The following is a 16,202-nucleotide window of genomic DNA, read 5'->3' as shown; positions in this document are numbered from 1 at the left end:
TGTTAAATGTGCTCGGAGTCAGCCAGATACCAGATTCAAGAACAGTGATAAAAGGCAGTTTAGTTCTGAAGAGTTCCGCTTTTTGAAAACAGGATTATGTGGGTGTATCCCATGAGAACTAAAAGTGAACATTAATGTGAAGGTCAAGACCATTTGCGTGGGAATGTTCGGAGACCTCGACCCTCAGTTCAGGGACCCGAGAAATCGTATAAAGGAAACCAATCTAAGAACAGGAAAAAAAAAAAAAAAAAAAAGAGAGGAGAAGAGAAAACTTCAGATCAGTCCGTTCGACATGTGTCGTCGGCCCATTGAAGCTGCGTTGGCCAGTAGGACAGTCTGCTAAGTGCCTCAAACGTCGGACCCCTTCGGCCGAGTTGATAACACCGGTAAAAATGTGCTTCAAGCCCTGGGAGTCATCCACGTGAGACGACGGTGACGACAAAATCTTTGCATGGACGTCAAAACCTGAAACGGAAGGGAAGCCAAAGGAAACCTACATAGAAACTAGGAATGGGTATATAGAAACGTTAAAGAAGATATGCAAGTACAATTTGTTGTGATTGAAGTGAATTGTGTTCTGATTGCTTAATTAAGATATATGAAATTGACTGAGAGTCCACAGGATATTTATTGTGCTTAATATAGTTCATAGTTCAGGACTGGAAAGTTAATCTAAGAATAAATTGTTCACAAATATAGTTGGAAATACATTTTGGAAAATTATTGGACAACTACCATGTTTGAGTAAAACTTTAGTTTAATATAAACTAAGATCCACTTTCGACATTTCGACCTTTATATCAAGGTCATCTTCTGGAGCGTATGCACTATATACAGAAAACAAGCTACACTGCAATCTACATAGTTTGTTAAAGTTACTGACCAACAGTTACAACAATTATTGGTCTGCCCTCTGGAAAAAAAAAAAAATATATATATATATATATATATGAATAAATAAAATAAAATAAGAAATGAAAAATAAAAATATACATCAATGCTAGAGTCCTATTATTAATATTATCTACTGGTTGTAAAATTACATTGGGAGCAACAACAAATCTATGTATGTGTATATATATATATTAAACCATGATCATACATATACATTCCAACCCAGAGCCGGCGCCTAGTATTTTTCTTCTGTGTGCGATTAATGTTCGCCACCTTTCCAAAAAAGTTTTTTTTGAATAAAGTGTGAATAAAACCAACAGGAAATGAAAAACAAATGAAAACCGCTTTACAGTATAATGTTACCTACGGATTAGTCCTGCTTATACAAATTTTTTTTACATGGAACTCAACAGTTAATCATAAGTTGATTTATGATACGTCAAAAAATAAAGAACTATTTTAGGTATATTTTCGTAAATTTTAATAAAAAATTACAGTGATATAATCGGGTCCAGGATACAATTTTCAGAATTTATTTATTCGTTTCCGGGAAGATCTGAAGGGGGGCCCCGAACGGAAGACGATGTACATTCATAATTATATGTACCATTCGTTATTCGTTTAAATTCTTATCTCATATTTTTTGACATCTTTTAGGCGCCTTTTCTTCTGCGGCAGCTGTGTATATTGCACACTTCACACATGCCACTAGCCGGGCCTGTTCCAACCAGTTGGTATTGAATGGTTTCCAATACTGGCTGAAGGTTGCCTAGAGTCCTGACGTATGCTGGATACTGCATATTAGGTGGGCTGAATGTGTGCCATCCAGATTCTTGGAATTTTCCTCCATTATTGTTGATATTTACGTAGTTTATCAGAATTTCGCAGGCTTCCTTAAATTTTCTTTCATACCAGGTTTTTGTATGGTGTAAAGAGCGGGTACGTTTCCAGTCGATTTGGTGTAAGGTTTTGAGAGCGTGATCTGAGAAGCCTGCTTCACCAAAATGGTTATATTTAATGTGTCTTATGTGTTCTTTCTTACGTATAGGGATTGTATGTCCTGTTTCACCGATGTACGGTAAGTTACAGGTGCAGTGGATGCAATAAACTCCAGGATGCGCTAATGGGAGGAGAGAATCCTTAGAGGAGTTGAATATGTTTTTAAGTTTAGTAGGGGGTTTAAAGGTGGCATTGAGACTATAATGGTGCAGGATTCTGTTGATTTTTTTCCGATAACCCTTTAATGTATGGGATGGCTATGATTTTATTGTAGTCTAGATTCTTTTTTGTTGATGTTTTATGAAGTATTTTATTGATAGTATTTTTGTTATAGCCATTATTTATGAATGTGTCACTGATGATTTTTAGTTCCTGTTTCAGAGCTTGCTGGTTGGAGCAAATTGTTATAGCTCTGTTTTTAAGGGTGTTAACGACTCCATATTTTTGTGATGGGTGGTGGTATGAATTAGCACGTATGTATTGGCCAGTATGTGTCAGTTTGCGGTAGACTGTGAAAGATAGACTGCCTGAAGGAAGACGTGTGACCAGTGTATCTAGGAATGGGAGCAAGTCCTGATTTTCAATTTCAATGGTAAATTGTATGCGTTCATGTTGTTTGTTCAGGTGGCTAAGGAATGTGTTTAGTGTTTGTCGCCCATGCGGCAAGATAACGAACACATCGTCAACGTATCTAAGCCACGCTGTAGGTTTTAGAGTGGCGGAATCAAGAGTACTTTGTTCAAAAGTTTCCGTATAGAAGTTAGCGATTGGGGTGGGGGATAGTGGCAAGCCCATGGCTGTTCCTTCTGTTTGTAGGTAAAATTTATTTTGCCACACGAAGCAACTGGACCGTAGTATGTAGGCAAAGAGGGCCGTAATGTCGGGTGAAAATTTGTTCCATAGTAGAAGGATTGTGTCATTGATTGGACATTTGTGAAAAGGGAGAAACATCAAACTGACTAATAAGTCATCTTTGTCGAGTGTTATGTTTTTAATTTTGTTTAAAAACATAACACTCTACAAAGATGACAGTTATGTAGTAGGGGGAATAACCTACCGACTCCTTGAGTGTTGATGCTAATTTCTTGGCAAAGTGGTAATTAGAGCTATCTATTCCTTCCACAATAGGTCGAAGCAGCACATTTTGTTTGTGTACTTTCAGGACACTATATATTCTGGGAGAGTGGGCGTAGTGGGGTATAAGTTTTTTTAACCATGTCTGATGGCCATGAAGTGACGGACTTAGTAGTTTCTCTGTTTTATTCTTTATCCTGCTTGTTGGGTTATAGTTTACCAGCCGATAAGTGCTGTTATCAGATACTAGTTGATTCATCTGATGGATGGATGTTGACCTGTCAGGGACAACAGTGGCATTGCCTTTATCCGATTTCGTTATAAAATGATGTCTTGGTTGGCTTTTGATGACTTTATTCCTGCTAGTTCCGTTTTTTTGTAAGATTGTTATGTATGGTTTTCTTATTGTTTAGAACATTGCTGGTTTCTAATCGTATTTTATCAGCTATATTGTTGGGTAGGGACCTAATTCCTCTTTCTATGTAGTAAATAAAATCCAATTTATTAACCTTTTTAGGTGCTATTGCGTAGTTAAGACCTTTTTCAAGTAGCGCAAGTTGGCTGCTATTTCAAGTGTGGCTTGATAAGTTGATCACATGGTTCTTGCTTGCAGGTGGTTGGTTGCTCCTTGTCTCCCTTGTTTGTTGTTCAGCTGTTTACCGGGGAGGAGATCTCCTGATTGGTTGAATTCATATGGCAGCCATGTTTCGCCATTGTTTCAAAATGTGAAATTTGGCCTTGAGTTTTTCTTTATTATTTTCCATGTTATATTTGGCCAAATTGTCAGTAATTCATTCAAGTACTTGTAGAATATCTGGATTTATATAGCTTGATAGTTCAATGCTAAACACATTCCTTAGTCACCTGAACAAACAACATGAACACATACAATTTACCATCGAAATTGAAAATCAGAACTCGCTCCCATTCCTAGATACACTGGTCACACGTCTTCCTTCAGGCAGTCTATCCTTCATGGTCTACTGCAAACTGACACACACTGGCCAATACATACATGTTAATTCATACCACCACCCATCACAAAAATATGGAGTCTTTAACACCCTTAAAAACAGAGCTATAACAATTTGCTCCAACCAGCAAGCTCTGAAACAGGAACTAAAAATCATCAGCGACACATTCATAAATAATGGCTATAACAAAAATACTATCAATAAAATACTTCATAAAACATCAACAAAAAAGAATCTAGACTACAATAAAATCATAGCCATCCCATACATTAAAGGGTTATCGGAAAAAATCAACAGAATCCTACACCATTATAGTCTCAATGTCACCTTTAAACCACCTACTAAACTTAAAAACATATTCAACTCCTCTAAGGATTCTCTCCTCCCATTAGCACATCCTGGAGTTTATTGCATCCACTGCACCTGTGACTTACCATACATTGGTGAAACAGGACGTACAATCCCTATACGTAAGAAAGGACACATTAAATATAACCATTTTGGTGAAGCAGGCTTCTCAGATCACGCTCTCAACACCTTACACCAAATTGACTGGAAAAGTACCCGCTCTTTGCACCATACAAAAACCTGGTATGAAAGAAATTTTAAGGAAGCCTGCGAAATTCTGATCACCCAAATATCAACAATAATGGTGGCATGAAAATTCCAAGAGTCTGGATGGCACACATTCAGCCCACCTAATACGCAGTATCCAGCATACGTCAGGACTCTAGGCAACTTCAGCCAGTATTGGAAACCATTCCATACCAACTGGTTGGAATGTATATGTATGATCATGGTGTTAATATATATATATATATATATATATATATACATAAACTGGCTGTTGCTCCCAATTTAATTTTACAACCAGTAGATAATATTAATAATAGGACTCTAGCGTTGATGTATATTTTTATTTTTCATTTATTTTATTTTATTTATATATATATATTTTTTTTTCACCAGAGGGCAGGCCAATAATTGTTGTAACAGTTGGTCAATAACTTTAACAAGCCATGTAGATTATAGTGTAGCTTGTTTTCTGTATATAGTGCATATGCTCCAGAAGATGACCTTGATATAAAGGTGAAATGTCGAAAGTGAATTTTAGTTTATATTAAACTAAAGTTTTACTCAAACACGGTAGTTGTCTCCATAATTTTCCAAAATGTATTTGGATCATCGTGTAAGCCTAAAAGAAAGGATAGTTGGAAATGCTTGTTATAAATTATAGAGCATGATAATCCTAGAAATGAGAACGGCTGATAGTTTTCTTTGAGTGTCTATATATTATGTTGCATGACTCTGTACATATTTAATTGCTGAAATTTTATGATTACAGTAGAGAAGAGAGAACTCCTTTTTATTGTATGATATAGTATGATTACAGTTTAGTTTAAATAAACATGTTTATTTTGTTTACAAAGTGTGCCACCTGATCTTTATGCAATGCACTGTTTCCAAAAAAAATACTGGACCTGTGTGTGAAGGAATTAAATATTAGCAGCGACTGTTTAATTAAGCTTTAGGATAGTTTCAGAATATACTCTACTAGAAGTGTAAATTATATCTAATACCGTAAGGAGAATACCGGTGGCACAGTCGATAAAATCTAAATAAATTTCCAGAGTTTTCCTGGTATCAAAAAAAATATTAATCCGCAGAGTAGAGTTAATAAAGGATATAGAAGGATAAAGTAATAATAGATAGAGTAGAAATAATAATATAATAGAGAACCATTAGTAGAGAAGATATATTACAAGATACATTACTAGAAAATTATCACAAGGAAGCAGTAGAAGCTGAAAAGATCACACATCTATCTCTATCTATCTATCTATATATCTATATATATACCGGGTAATTATAAAATAACGTCAAGTATTCAGAGCACTCTAGCGAGTAATGTATTGGATGAAACACACCAATATTCGGTAGACGTACACAGTGGAACATGGGGATTCGATTTAAAAAATAGTACCAAATTTTTTCGTACAAATTTGAAAAAAAAAATAGTACCAAAAGTCGCAGACAGGGAAAATTTTGCCGCTTCCAAATTAAGTTTAGTTGGTGTGACTAATGAATGACTATATGGCAAATGAGAGACAGCACACATCAATTTCATGACGTTTATTGTTAATTACAAATGAGGTTCAATATGACCACCATTCTGATGTTCCAGGTGCATGTGGTGCACGACATTTTCCACAGTGGCTCGCAACATATCAGAATTGATTTGTCTCACGTGTAATGTTATTCGATCTTTCAAAGTTGGAATATTGGGTACATGTCCTTGATACACAATGCTTTTAAGAAATCCCCACAGCCAAAAGTCGATTGAGATCAGGTGATCTCGGTGGCCATGGCATTTGAAATACACGAGTAATGATTCTTCTGTCAGAGAAATGTTGTCGCAAAACATGCTGTACCTGAAGTCCGATGTGGGGTGGTGCACCATCCTGCATGAAGATGGTCGAATCGAGACATCCTCTTTGCTGCAGTTGTGGAACCACAAAGTTCTGTAGCATATTGGCATACCTGTTAGCATTGACGAAACAGGTCACTGGTCCATTTTGGCGATTTTCCTCGTAAAAGTATGGACCGATGAATAAAAGATGCCATAAATCTGCACCACACTGTGACTTTGGGTGAGTGGATAGGCATCTGCAGACACATGTGTGGATTAGTTGCAGCCCAAATGCGACAGTTGCGTGTGTTAATATCGCCGTTCAAATAAAAGTGCGCTTTGTCACTCCATAAAATCTGCCACGGCCATGCATCATCCACTTCCATGCGCGCTAAGAATTTAAAAGATAAGTCGATTCGTGTGGTCGCATCACCAAGGTGCAATTCTTGAACATGACTGATATTATAGGGGTAAAACTTCAACATCTGATGTAGGATTTTCCACACCGTTGTGTATGCGATACCCGTTTGCTGGGATATTGCTCATGCACTGCTGGTATCCTGCACATTCGTCATCTCCTGTTCCACAATAGCAGTTGCAACTTGTTCAACTTGTTGGTGATTGATTGGTTTGCGTCCCCTGCCTACCTGCACTGCTAGAGTTCCAGTAGTTTCAAATCGCGAATCAGTTTTTGCAAGTTTGTTACGCTAATCATTCCTTTTCGTAAATTTTTCATACCCCGAAAATCATGAAGACAAGCACTGGCATTATTGTTCCGCTGATAATAAAGTTTGACTAACAAAGCACGCTCACGTAAGGTAAGAGGCATCGAAAAGCAGTTCGTCTATGAATGATAAGAAATCTCAGAGGCTTTCCTTTTATTGCATGATCGCTTACAAGAAATGCGATAATGCAAATTAATGCATTTTACTCAGTAAACAGCTCCAAAATTTCCCCTGTTGGCGACTTTTGGTACTATTTTTTGTCTCGTTAAATCGAATCCCCATGTTCCACTGTGTACATCTGCCGAATATTGGTGTGTTTCGTCCAATACATTACTCGCTAGAGGGCTCTGAACACGTTATTTTATAATCACCCGGTATATATATCAAATGGACAAACTTATAATGAAATAGACTTCATCCTCTCCAACAGAAGATATATAATAAATAATACCGAAGTGCTTAATAGATTTAACACAGGAAGTGACCACAGACTAGTAAGGGCAAAAGTATGGATCAACAAAAAATTGGAATGGAATAAGCTCATAAGAAAAAAGTCCAATTTAGTGAATCTACGAAATCTCTACCACAATAGAAGCTGTTATAAGAGAATCACTCAAAAATGAACTAAAAAAGTTAAACACAGCTACTACCATCAATGATGCTAATGAAATATTAACAAAATCTATCTTGAATTGTGCACTAGAAATAGGAGGTATAAAAAGGCACCAAGGACAGGAAAAACTAAGACAGGAAACCTTAGATCTGATGAAGAAAAGAAGAGATATGAAAAGAGATTTGAATGACACCAATAAAATAGAATATACGGAAATTTGTAAAACTATACGTAAAAGGATGAAATATGAACTTAGATCGTATAATACTAGGAAAATTAAAGAAACAATAGAAAACAATAGTAATATGAAGGTCCTAAGACGAACATTATCAGTTGGAACAAAGAAATAGCTGCTGTAAGAGGAAAAAATGATAAACTGATAAAAAATAGAGATGCAATAATCAAAAGAATTAAGGAATTTTATATTGAACTCTATGAAGACAAAGACCGGGACATCCGAGAATCCTCTATGAATAACTCGGGTGAGGAAGAACATGATGCCCCTGAGATCTTATAAGGTGAAGTGGAAATGGCACTGCAGGAAATGAAGAATAGAAAGGCCCCAGGAGAAGATGGAATTGTGGTAGACTTCTTAAAACTGGGAGGAAGCCCTGTTATCAAACAGTTGAGTAAACTCTTCAATAAATGCTTAAAACAGAGAAAAATTCCAAAAAATTGGAACAATTCACTTCTAATATTAATTTCTAAAAAGGGCAATAAGGAAGAAATTAAAAACTACAGACCTATAAGTCTACTCCCCATCATATATAAAGTTTTCACAAAAATTATAAATAATAGAATAAAATCTAAACTAGAGGGAATGCAATCCTGTGAGCAAGCTGGAATTAGGAAGAATTACAATACTTTGGACCATATTTGCAAATTAAGACAGCTCATTGAAAAATCAATTGAATACAATAAACCCTTATGTCTGGCCTATATAGACTATGAAAAAGCATTTGATTCAGTTAAAGCATCTGCAACACTAAACGCACTTGTAACCCAGGGAACTGAGAAACCATATATTGAAACACTAAAACATATTTACAATAATGCAACTTCTGTAATTAAATTATATAAAAAGAGTGAAAAGTTCCCAATGCAAAAAGGCATCCGGCAAAGTGACACCAAATCTCCCAAATTATTTATAACTGCACTAGAGGAGGTCTTTAGAAGTCTTGACTGGGAAACAAAAGGAATAAACATAAATGGAGAAAGGCTGCATCATCTGAAATTTGCAGATGATATTGTCCTAATAGCAAATAATCTTGAAGATCTGGAAGAAAGGCTAAATCAGCTAAATGAAGCCTCCAGAGTAATTGGATTAAAAACAATTAGAAAAAAAACAAATGAATAAATACATAAACCATAGAACTATCAAAGTTGAAAACCATGAAATAGAACAAGTTACTTCATATGTATATTTGGGCCAATTGTTATCCTTTGAGGAGTGCCAAAGAAAAGAGATTGAATGAAGAATTCACCTTGGATGGATGGCTTATGGGAAAATGAGAGACATACTCAGAAGAGACATCCCTGAGTCTAAAAAGGAAAGCTTTCGACCAGTGTACGCTTCCTGTCCTAACGTATGGAGGAGAAACATGGACTTTAACAGAAGCCCTAAACAAAAAGCTGAGAACAACACAACATCACATGGAAAGAAGTATGCTAAAAATAACATTAAGAGATAGGAAGACAAATATCTGGATAAGATCTCGAACAGGTGTCATGGATATTGTAAAATACATTAAACAGGCTAAATGGAGATGGGCTGGCCATATTGCCGATGCAGTGATGGGAGATGAACTAGAAAAACAACAGAGTGAAGACCAATGGATGGAGCAAGATAAAGAGGAAGACCCAGAAGAAGGTGGAGAGATGAACTGGAACAAATTGCAGGAGTGAGATGGATTGGAGAGGCAGAAAACAGAGTGATCTGGAAAATCATGGGGGAGATCTTCGTCCAGCAGTGGACAAAACCAGAAGGTTGAAGAAGAAGATGTATATCATCCCCCTATATATCATATATATATTACAGTAATCCCTCGACTTATGTCCAGGTTCCATTCCATCCGGCAGGACATAAGTCGATACATTAAATCAACAGAGTTATAGGGGTTAGGGACTTTACCGTAATAAGTATACTGTCATTTTAATTTTTTAAACTTATAAAATTGTACTGTGCATTGCTGTCACTATAAAACAGGATATCACCCAATAATCGCCCAAATCTTCCTCGACAATCACATATCTTCATCACCTTCCCTATGTGAAGGACCAGGTGGCTGTGGCTATTCTGGTGTAACCTTTGTTTTGTTTTGATGAAAATGTCCCATGTGCTTTGCTTATTCCTCTTCTTCTTTTTTTCATAAATTTGTTTATAGAAAGCAAATGCATCATGTACTTTCATTTCTACTAATAAGTAGTGTTCAACATTCTGGTAATTGTCTTCAGTCATTTTGAGAACTTCGCTAACTAGCATTTCTGCAAGACCCTTCACTGTAAATTGTTTAACTACCTCTTCTCGTTTCTCTTTTCCCCTCTTCCTTTTCTCGTTCTTCCCCTTCTGCAACACGTTTTTCCTCCAGTTCAACAAATTCTTCGTTGGTCAACTCTTCAGGAGCACTTTCTATGAGTTGAAGTATGCTGTCATCATTTGCTTAGAGATTCAGATTGTTTGCTAGGTCCACTATTTCTTCATTCAATTTACTAAGGTCTTCATTTTTTTTTTCAAAACTTCCAAAATCGTGCACAAACCTTTTGAATGTCTTTTCCATATGCCATTATACATTGAGAGGTCACTTCATCCCAAACCACAGCAATATTTTTAGTGGAATGATAAATATTGAATGCTTTCCAGAATTGCATAATAGTTTCTTCCCTTCCTTCACTGGCAGAAATGACTTGTGAGATAATAAGCCTTAAACACTTCAAGAATTCCCCGATCCATGGTTGGATCAATGAAGTAGTGTTTGGAGAGAGAAACATGACCATGAACTTGGCGAAGATCATAGATATAAGACGGATGACCTGGAGCATTATCTAGAATTAAAATTTTAAATTCTACATTTTCTTTCACACAATAGCTTTCCGTTTGACTCGCATAACAGTTAAGACATCCTCAAACAATTTTTGAGCCATCCACGACTTCTTATTGCTTCGATAATGAACTAGAAGAGTATGCTTCCTAATGTTTTTGAAGGCTCATGGGTTCTCACTGTGCCATATCACAAATGCTTTCATTTTATATCCAGCCACATTACTCCCTAACAGAATCGTAATATGGTCTTTAAGAGCTTTGAAACCAGGCATAGATTTTAGCTTTTGGTGGATGAATGTCCGCTCAGACATTGTTTCAAAACAAGGGAGGTCTCATCCATATTAAATATTTGCTGTGGCAAATAATTTTCCTCCTCAATAATTTTATCCAATTTTTCCAGGCAGCCTTCTCATCAGCACTTGCAGATTCACTATACATTTTCACATTATGAGTTCATGAGATTTAAGCAGCAAAACGCTGTTGAAATCTCATGAACTAACCAGAAGAAGCGTTGAATTCATAGTCGTAATCAGGTCCTGCTTTCTCCTTCAACGTGTTGAAGAGACTTAGTGCCTTAGCAGTTATGGTCATAGTCCTACGGGGTATGTGCTTTTGGTTAAGATCCTTTATCCATGTTGCAAGTAGCTTTTCCATATCACCGATAGGACCTTTTCATTGCTTTTTCACTATTATCGATTTAATGGAAGCAGATCCTTTCACAGCCACTACGATTTTATCCTTATTTTTCAAAATTGTCATCACTTTAGAATGAGACCATCCGAAGTCGTGCAATCATATTGACTGGCTTACCAGCTTCATGTTGCTTTATAACTTGCAACTTCATTTCAAGATCAATTGCTTGCCTCTTTTCCTGTGATTCTTCACTGAGTTTTTTGATTGGGTGTGTAGGGGCCATGTTGCGCAAAATATCACAAAATATTTAACAATAAATACACAAATAACCTATTTCTCAAACACAAAATCAACAGAGGAACTGTTGAAGACATGTGCAGACTGCTGAGGGAGGTTGCCGCTGAATGCATTGTTGCCACTGTGCATGATGCATTGTTGCTAAATAGAAACCTTTTTTACTTTACGCTTGCTTGCGTCTTGTTCGAAAGTATAGTCGAAAATGTTATTTATTCCTTTATGGCTGTGTATAGATAGATATATTTTTAGTAAAGAGGGCTAAATATAACATTTTAAATTTCTTAGTGTCATAAAATATTACTATTGGAGGAAAAGGTAAAGACTAGTAACGCAGCCACAGATGGTAATTTAGCTTATGCTGATTTACATAATCATGATAGGATTTATGTAATTTTATTATACTTTAATATAATTACTCAAAATTGCACCTATGATCTTAAACTAGCTCTGTAAACGATAGCAGCATACAAGTTGTCTTTACTATGCAGGATTGTGCATTCTGCATGTGTATTCAATAACTGATGAGTGTCTAACTGTGCAGAAGAGAAAAGCGAATGGTTTGCAGAATAAATATTCTTAAATAATGTGCTCTTTCTCCCTAAACTGCCCTATTCCAGTTTTGTAAATATTAATATTCCATCAGCAGAACCTGTAGTATCTAAGTAAGAAACAATATTTACAACTTTTTAAGATGAAACAGAGATTAGAAAACTCACCGATCAATAAAATATTACTTTCAATGTATAAAAATAAAAATATTATGAAAATCTAATTAAAATCTAAATAAATAATACATAAAAAAACTATATTTTGTGAAATTTATCTTGCACTGCATTTACTTTTCATATATCGGTATCAATGCAATATCGTTTCAGTTTTCTAGTTAATAACATTTTCAGTGAATTTTTAATATTTGTTAACTCTTAATATTTGTTATGCAAACAGTCCTGGTTACCTATGATCAGATATTTACATGAGGCAACAGGTTGTTTTCGATTTATGACCAAAGCAACTAAGGTTACAAGGCGAATGTATTATGCGTAAATTTCGTGTGTTCTTTTTTTTTTTTTTTGGCAGTTTGCTTGTTTTGTGGAATGAAATTCCTGATTTTCTGAGAGGGAAAAATCCTGCCACCTCCATGTGAGACCTGCTAGCCCACCTTCAAAGCAGTATTCATTGACTGCAATTGATGCTTATGAAAATGTGTGAAAGCCATGTTCTCATTCATATGTATTTTCACAAGCACTTTCACTGCTACAGTTAACTGTATGCATATATATGCTCCCCCCCCCTGCTCACTTGATGAACTTGATGTGTGTGTATATGTATGTATGCATTTGTGTGTGTGGGGGCGGGGTAAGAGGGAGTGTTTTCCTAATATACATGCTAACTTCTTGACAAAAAAAGTAATGTCTTACATAGCATCTGTATGTTTTTGTGTACCAACCATTAATTATCTTTTTAATATCAAGATATCTGGGATAGATAGTATGTATTCAAATACTTATTGAGTAACCTTCAAATGTTTCTTATTAAGAAATGTGGAAATAACCATGTTTTATTAGTCAAAATTGTTCTACCAATATGTTTCTGTTAGGAATTTTAACCTTAACTCCATTACTGAAAGTATATGCAATAAAAATAACAAGCTGCTGTATATGTATATTTACATTTATTTCCTCCTTACACACACACAAACAAACACAAATAACATACCATTATGAGTAGAAAAATAGGAAAATATTGTTTTACAATTATATATATATATTGAGGAATAAATCTGCTTATTTTCACACTTTTTCTATTTTCTCACTATGAAATCGATGTACCATTTAATCCTGAAGGACTGACTGTTAATAAGAAACATTTGAAGGTTACTCAATAAGTATTTGAATACATACTATCTATCCCAATTATCTTGATATTAAAAAGGTGATCATTCTTTTATTGTAAATACTGTATTCTATTGTTGTATACTGTATTCTTTTTTATTCTTTTGCTGTATTATTTACTGTATTCTTTTATTGTAAATACTACAGACTTATAAATTTTAACAGTGCATAACTTTTCATTTTAATTATTTCCAGAAATCTTAAGCACAATCATCTCACTGAATTGCCTCACCTTGGTTTTCAGTCTTCTCTCATCATTTTGTCAGTGTGAGTAGAGCATATTTTTAAAATTTAGCATTATCTCTTTTAATATTACATTAGTTATAAGTTAATGTTGGAATTATGCTTGTATATAACACAAAATAGGTTAATCTCTGCATAAACTGTTCTGTGGGTCTCTTGAGCAGTGAATGAAATGTTATCACCAATTGTATGGTGCATGTGTATAGTGGATTTATCACTCCTGAAGGATAAGTAACTTTTTCATATTTTAGTTGATAATATTAGGTTAACTTACTGTAGTTTTTATTTTAAACGAGCGTGTGATTGAATGGGCTGTTTAGTTTGTAAGTAAACTTTGTATTTTTTATTTTTTTATTATTTTTTTATTTTTTATTTTTTTAAAATATTATATTACATTTGGTATGGCACCAATGTGTGCTAAAGCACTGGTGGCAAAGACCATGTCTTTGCCACCAGTCTTTGAATTTGCAATTTTGTTCATTGCAGTGTGAAATGTATTTGTCAAGAAAAGTCAAGGATATGTGGAAAGAAATTGAAACTAGAGAGAGAGTGTGAGTACCCATTAGGTGATGAGAATAAAGCAAATGTTAATAGAGTGGACAGTACCGATGGTAGGATGGAAAATGATGTTATTAATGTTGAATGTGCAGCTATGAAAATAGAGGAGAATGAAATGATCATTGATAAAGAAATAGTGTACTTGAATGTTATCCTTCACACAAAAATTGCAGAAGGGACTAGGGATTAGTAGGGCTGAAAAGAGAAGGAAGCAGGTGGTCCGAAGTAATAATAAAGACTGAGCGAACAAACAAGAAAAACAAGTTGAGGAGAAAATTATATATGGAAACTCAGTGATCAGGGGTATGACAAAACCATGTTTCCCAAGCAAAAATTAATTTTTTGTTTGGGGAACACGTCATCCAGATGCAAAAAAGGTAAATCAAAGGAAATGATTGTCTTGGTTGGCACAAATGATTTCAGAGGCGAGAAGTATTATATGAGAGAGGATGTAAAGGAGTTGTTAGAAGAGGCAAAACTGAAGAGCGAGAAGATGAAGATTGTAAGTCTTCTACCATGCTATGATAGAGGCAAACTGCAGAGGATGGCATTGCTAGCTAATGAGTCTATAATAGGTTGTGCCGAAGGAATGATGTAGGATTTGTGGATCTGTGGTGTGTGTGTGTTTTTGAAGGGAAGAAGGATTTGTATGATGCTGATGGACTTCATCTAAATGGTTTGGTGTTAGGTGTCTAGAAAGAGCTTTGGTCATCGAGCATGCTGAACCAAAAATTCAGGAAAACTTAAGCAATTAGGGTGGAAGAAGGTGAGTTTGGGTGAAGGCCATGATGTGAGTGAGTATGAGAATGACCAAGTGCAGAATCTAGTCTTTCAAGCAAAAATATTGAATAGGGTAGTCCAATTCAGGAAGTAAAGGTGATGGGGGACCTAAAAGGATGCTGCAGTTTCTGTATACAAATGACACAAGTATCAGGAATGAGGAGTTTTTGGCATTGGATGCAACAGCATATGATGTAGCTACAGGTATAGAATGTGAAGGATTAGTATTTTCAGGAAAAATAGAGAAGAGAGGATGGGGGAAATGGGTACTGCTGCTGATCATAGCAGATGAATTGCAGCCAAAAAGAATAAGAGCTAGGTGGGAGAGTGGCTGTTCATTTGAAGCAGTCTGGTGAGAGATCAAAGCCAGCAAGACCACGGATGATCTGGAAGACATGAATCAACAAATTAGTACAATGAGTGTAGGTCAAGTGATTATTACGGGGGACTTCAACTATGGAGATATAGACTGGAAGGAACATCAAATAGCAGGAAGGAAATGGAATTTATACACCTACTCAGAGATAATTACTTGGGGCACATGTGATGGAGGGAGACTAGGAGGGTGAGAGTATTGAACCTGGTGATAGGGTCAGAAGAGCTATCCATAACCAACATGGCCACATTGCCTCCAGTTGGCAAAAAGTGATAATTTCTCCTTGACTTGGGAGATTGTAAAACATGAGAAATATTCTTTCAAGAAAAAGTATATGTGGAACTACAAGGCAGGTGATTATGATAAGCTTAGGAAAAAGCTTAAATCTGTGCCATGGCATAAGACACTGCAGGGTAAGAATGCAAGTATGGCATGCAGAACTTTTATACCTCGATACTTAAGCATTTCTGGTCATATATCATCTACTCCAGCTACCTTTCCACATTTCAAGTTTTTGATGGCTTTTTCTACCTCAAGTATTAATATGTACTCCTCTTTGCATTCCTCTTGAAAATTTTCTAGTATATTTCTGTCACTGCTTGGTTCGTAAAGCAGTCATTCAAAGTAATTACTCCGGACATGTAGGATATCCTTATCTTCAGTTTTCGTGCCACCTTTATCATCTTTGATTCCT

General features: G+C 35.7%; 1 protein-coding gene across 1 annotated transcript in view; it reads left to right on the top strand.

The window, feature by feature from the left end:
* LOC150106600 (uncharacterized) overlaps positions 1-16,202 on the top strand; it is a 468,912-nt gene that overhangs the window by 120,062 nt on the left and 332,648 nt on the right. The window contains exon 4 of the mRNA XM_090393439.1: positions 13,747-13,818. Within this exon, the coding sequence (XP_090249565.1) occupies positions 13,747-13,818 (72 nt within the window). The remainder of the gene's footprint in view (positions 1-13,746; positions 13,819-16,202) is intronic.

The sequence above is a fragment of the Typopeltis vanoorti genome, chromosome 5 (assembly GCF_054136105.1).
Source record: "Typopeltis vanoorti isolate ZY-2024b chromosome 5, IOZ_Tvanoo_1.0, whole genome shotgun sequence".
Taxonomy (NCBI): domain Eukaryota; kingdom Metazoa; phylum Arthropoda; class Arachnida; order Uropygi; family Thelyphonidae; genus Typopeltis; species Typopeltis vanoorti.
The sequence above is the reverse complement of the archived record's forward strand: the minus strand, read 5'-3'. Positions and strand labels throughout refer to the sequence as shown.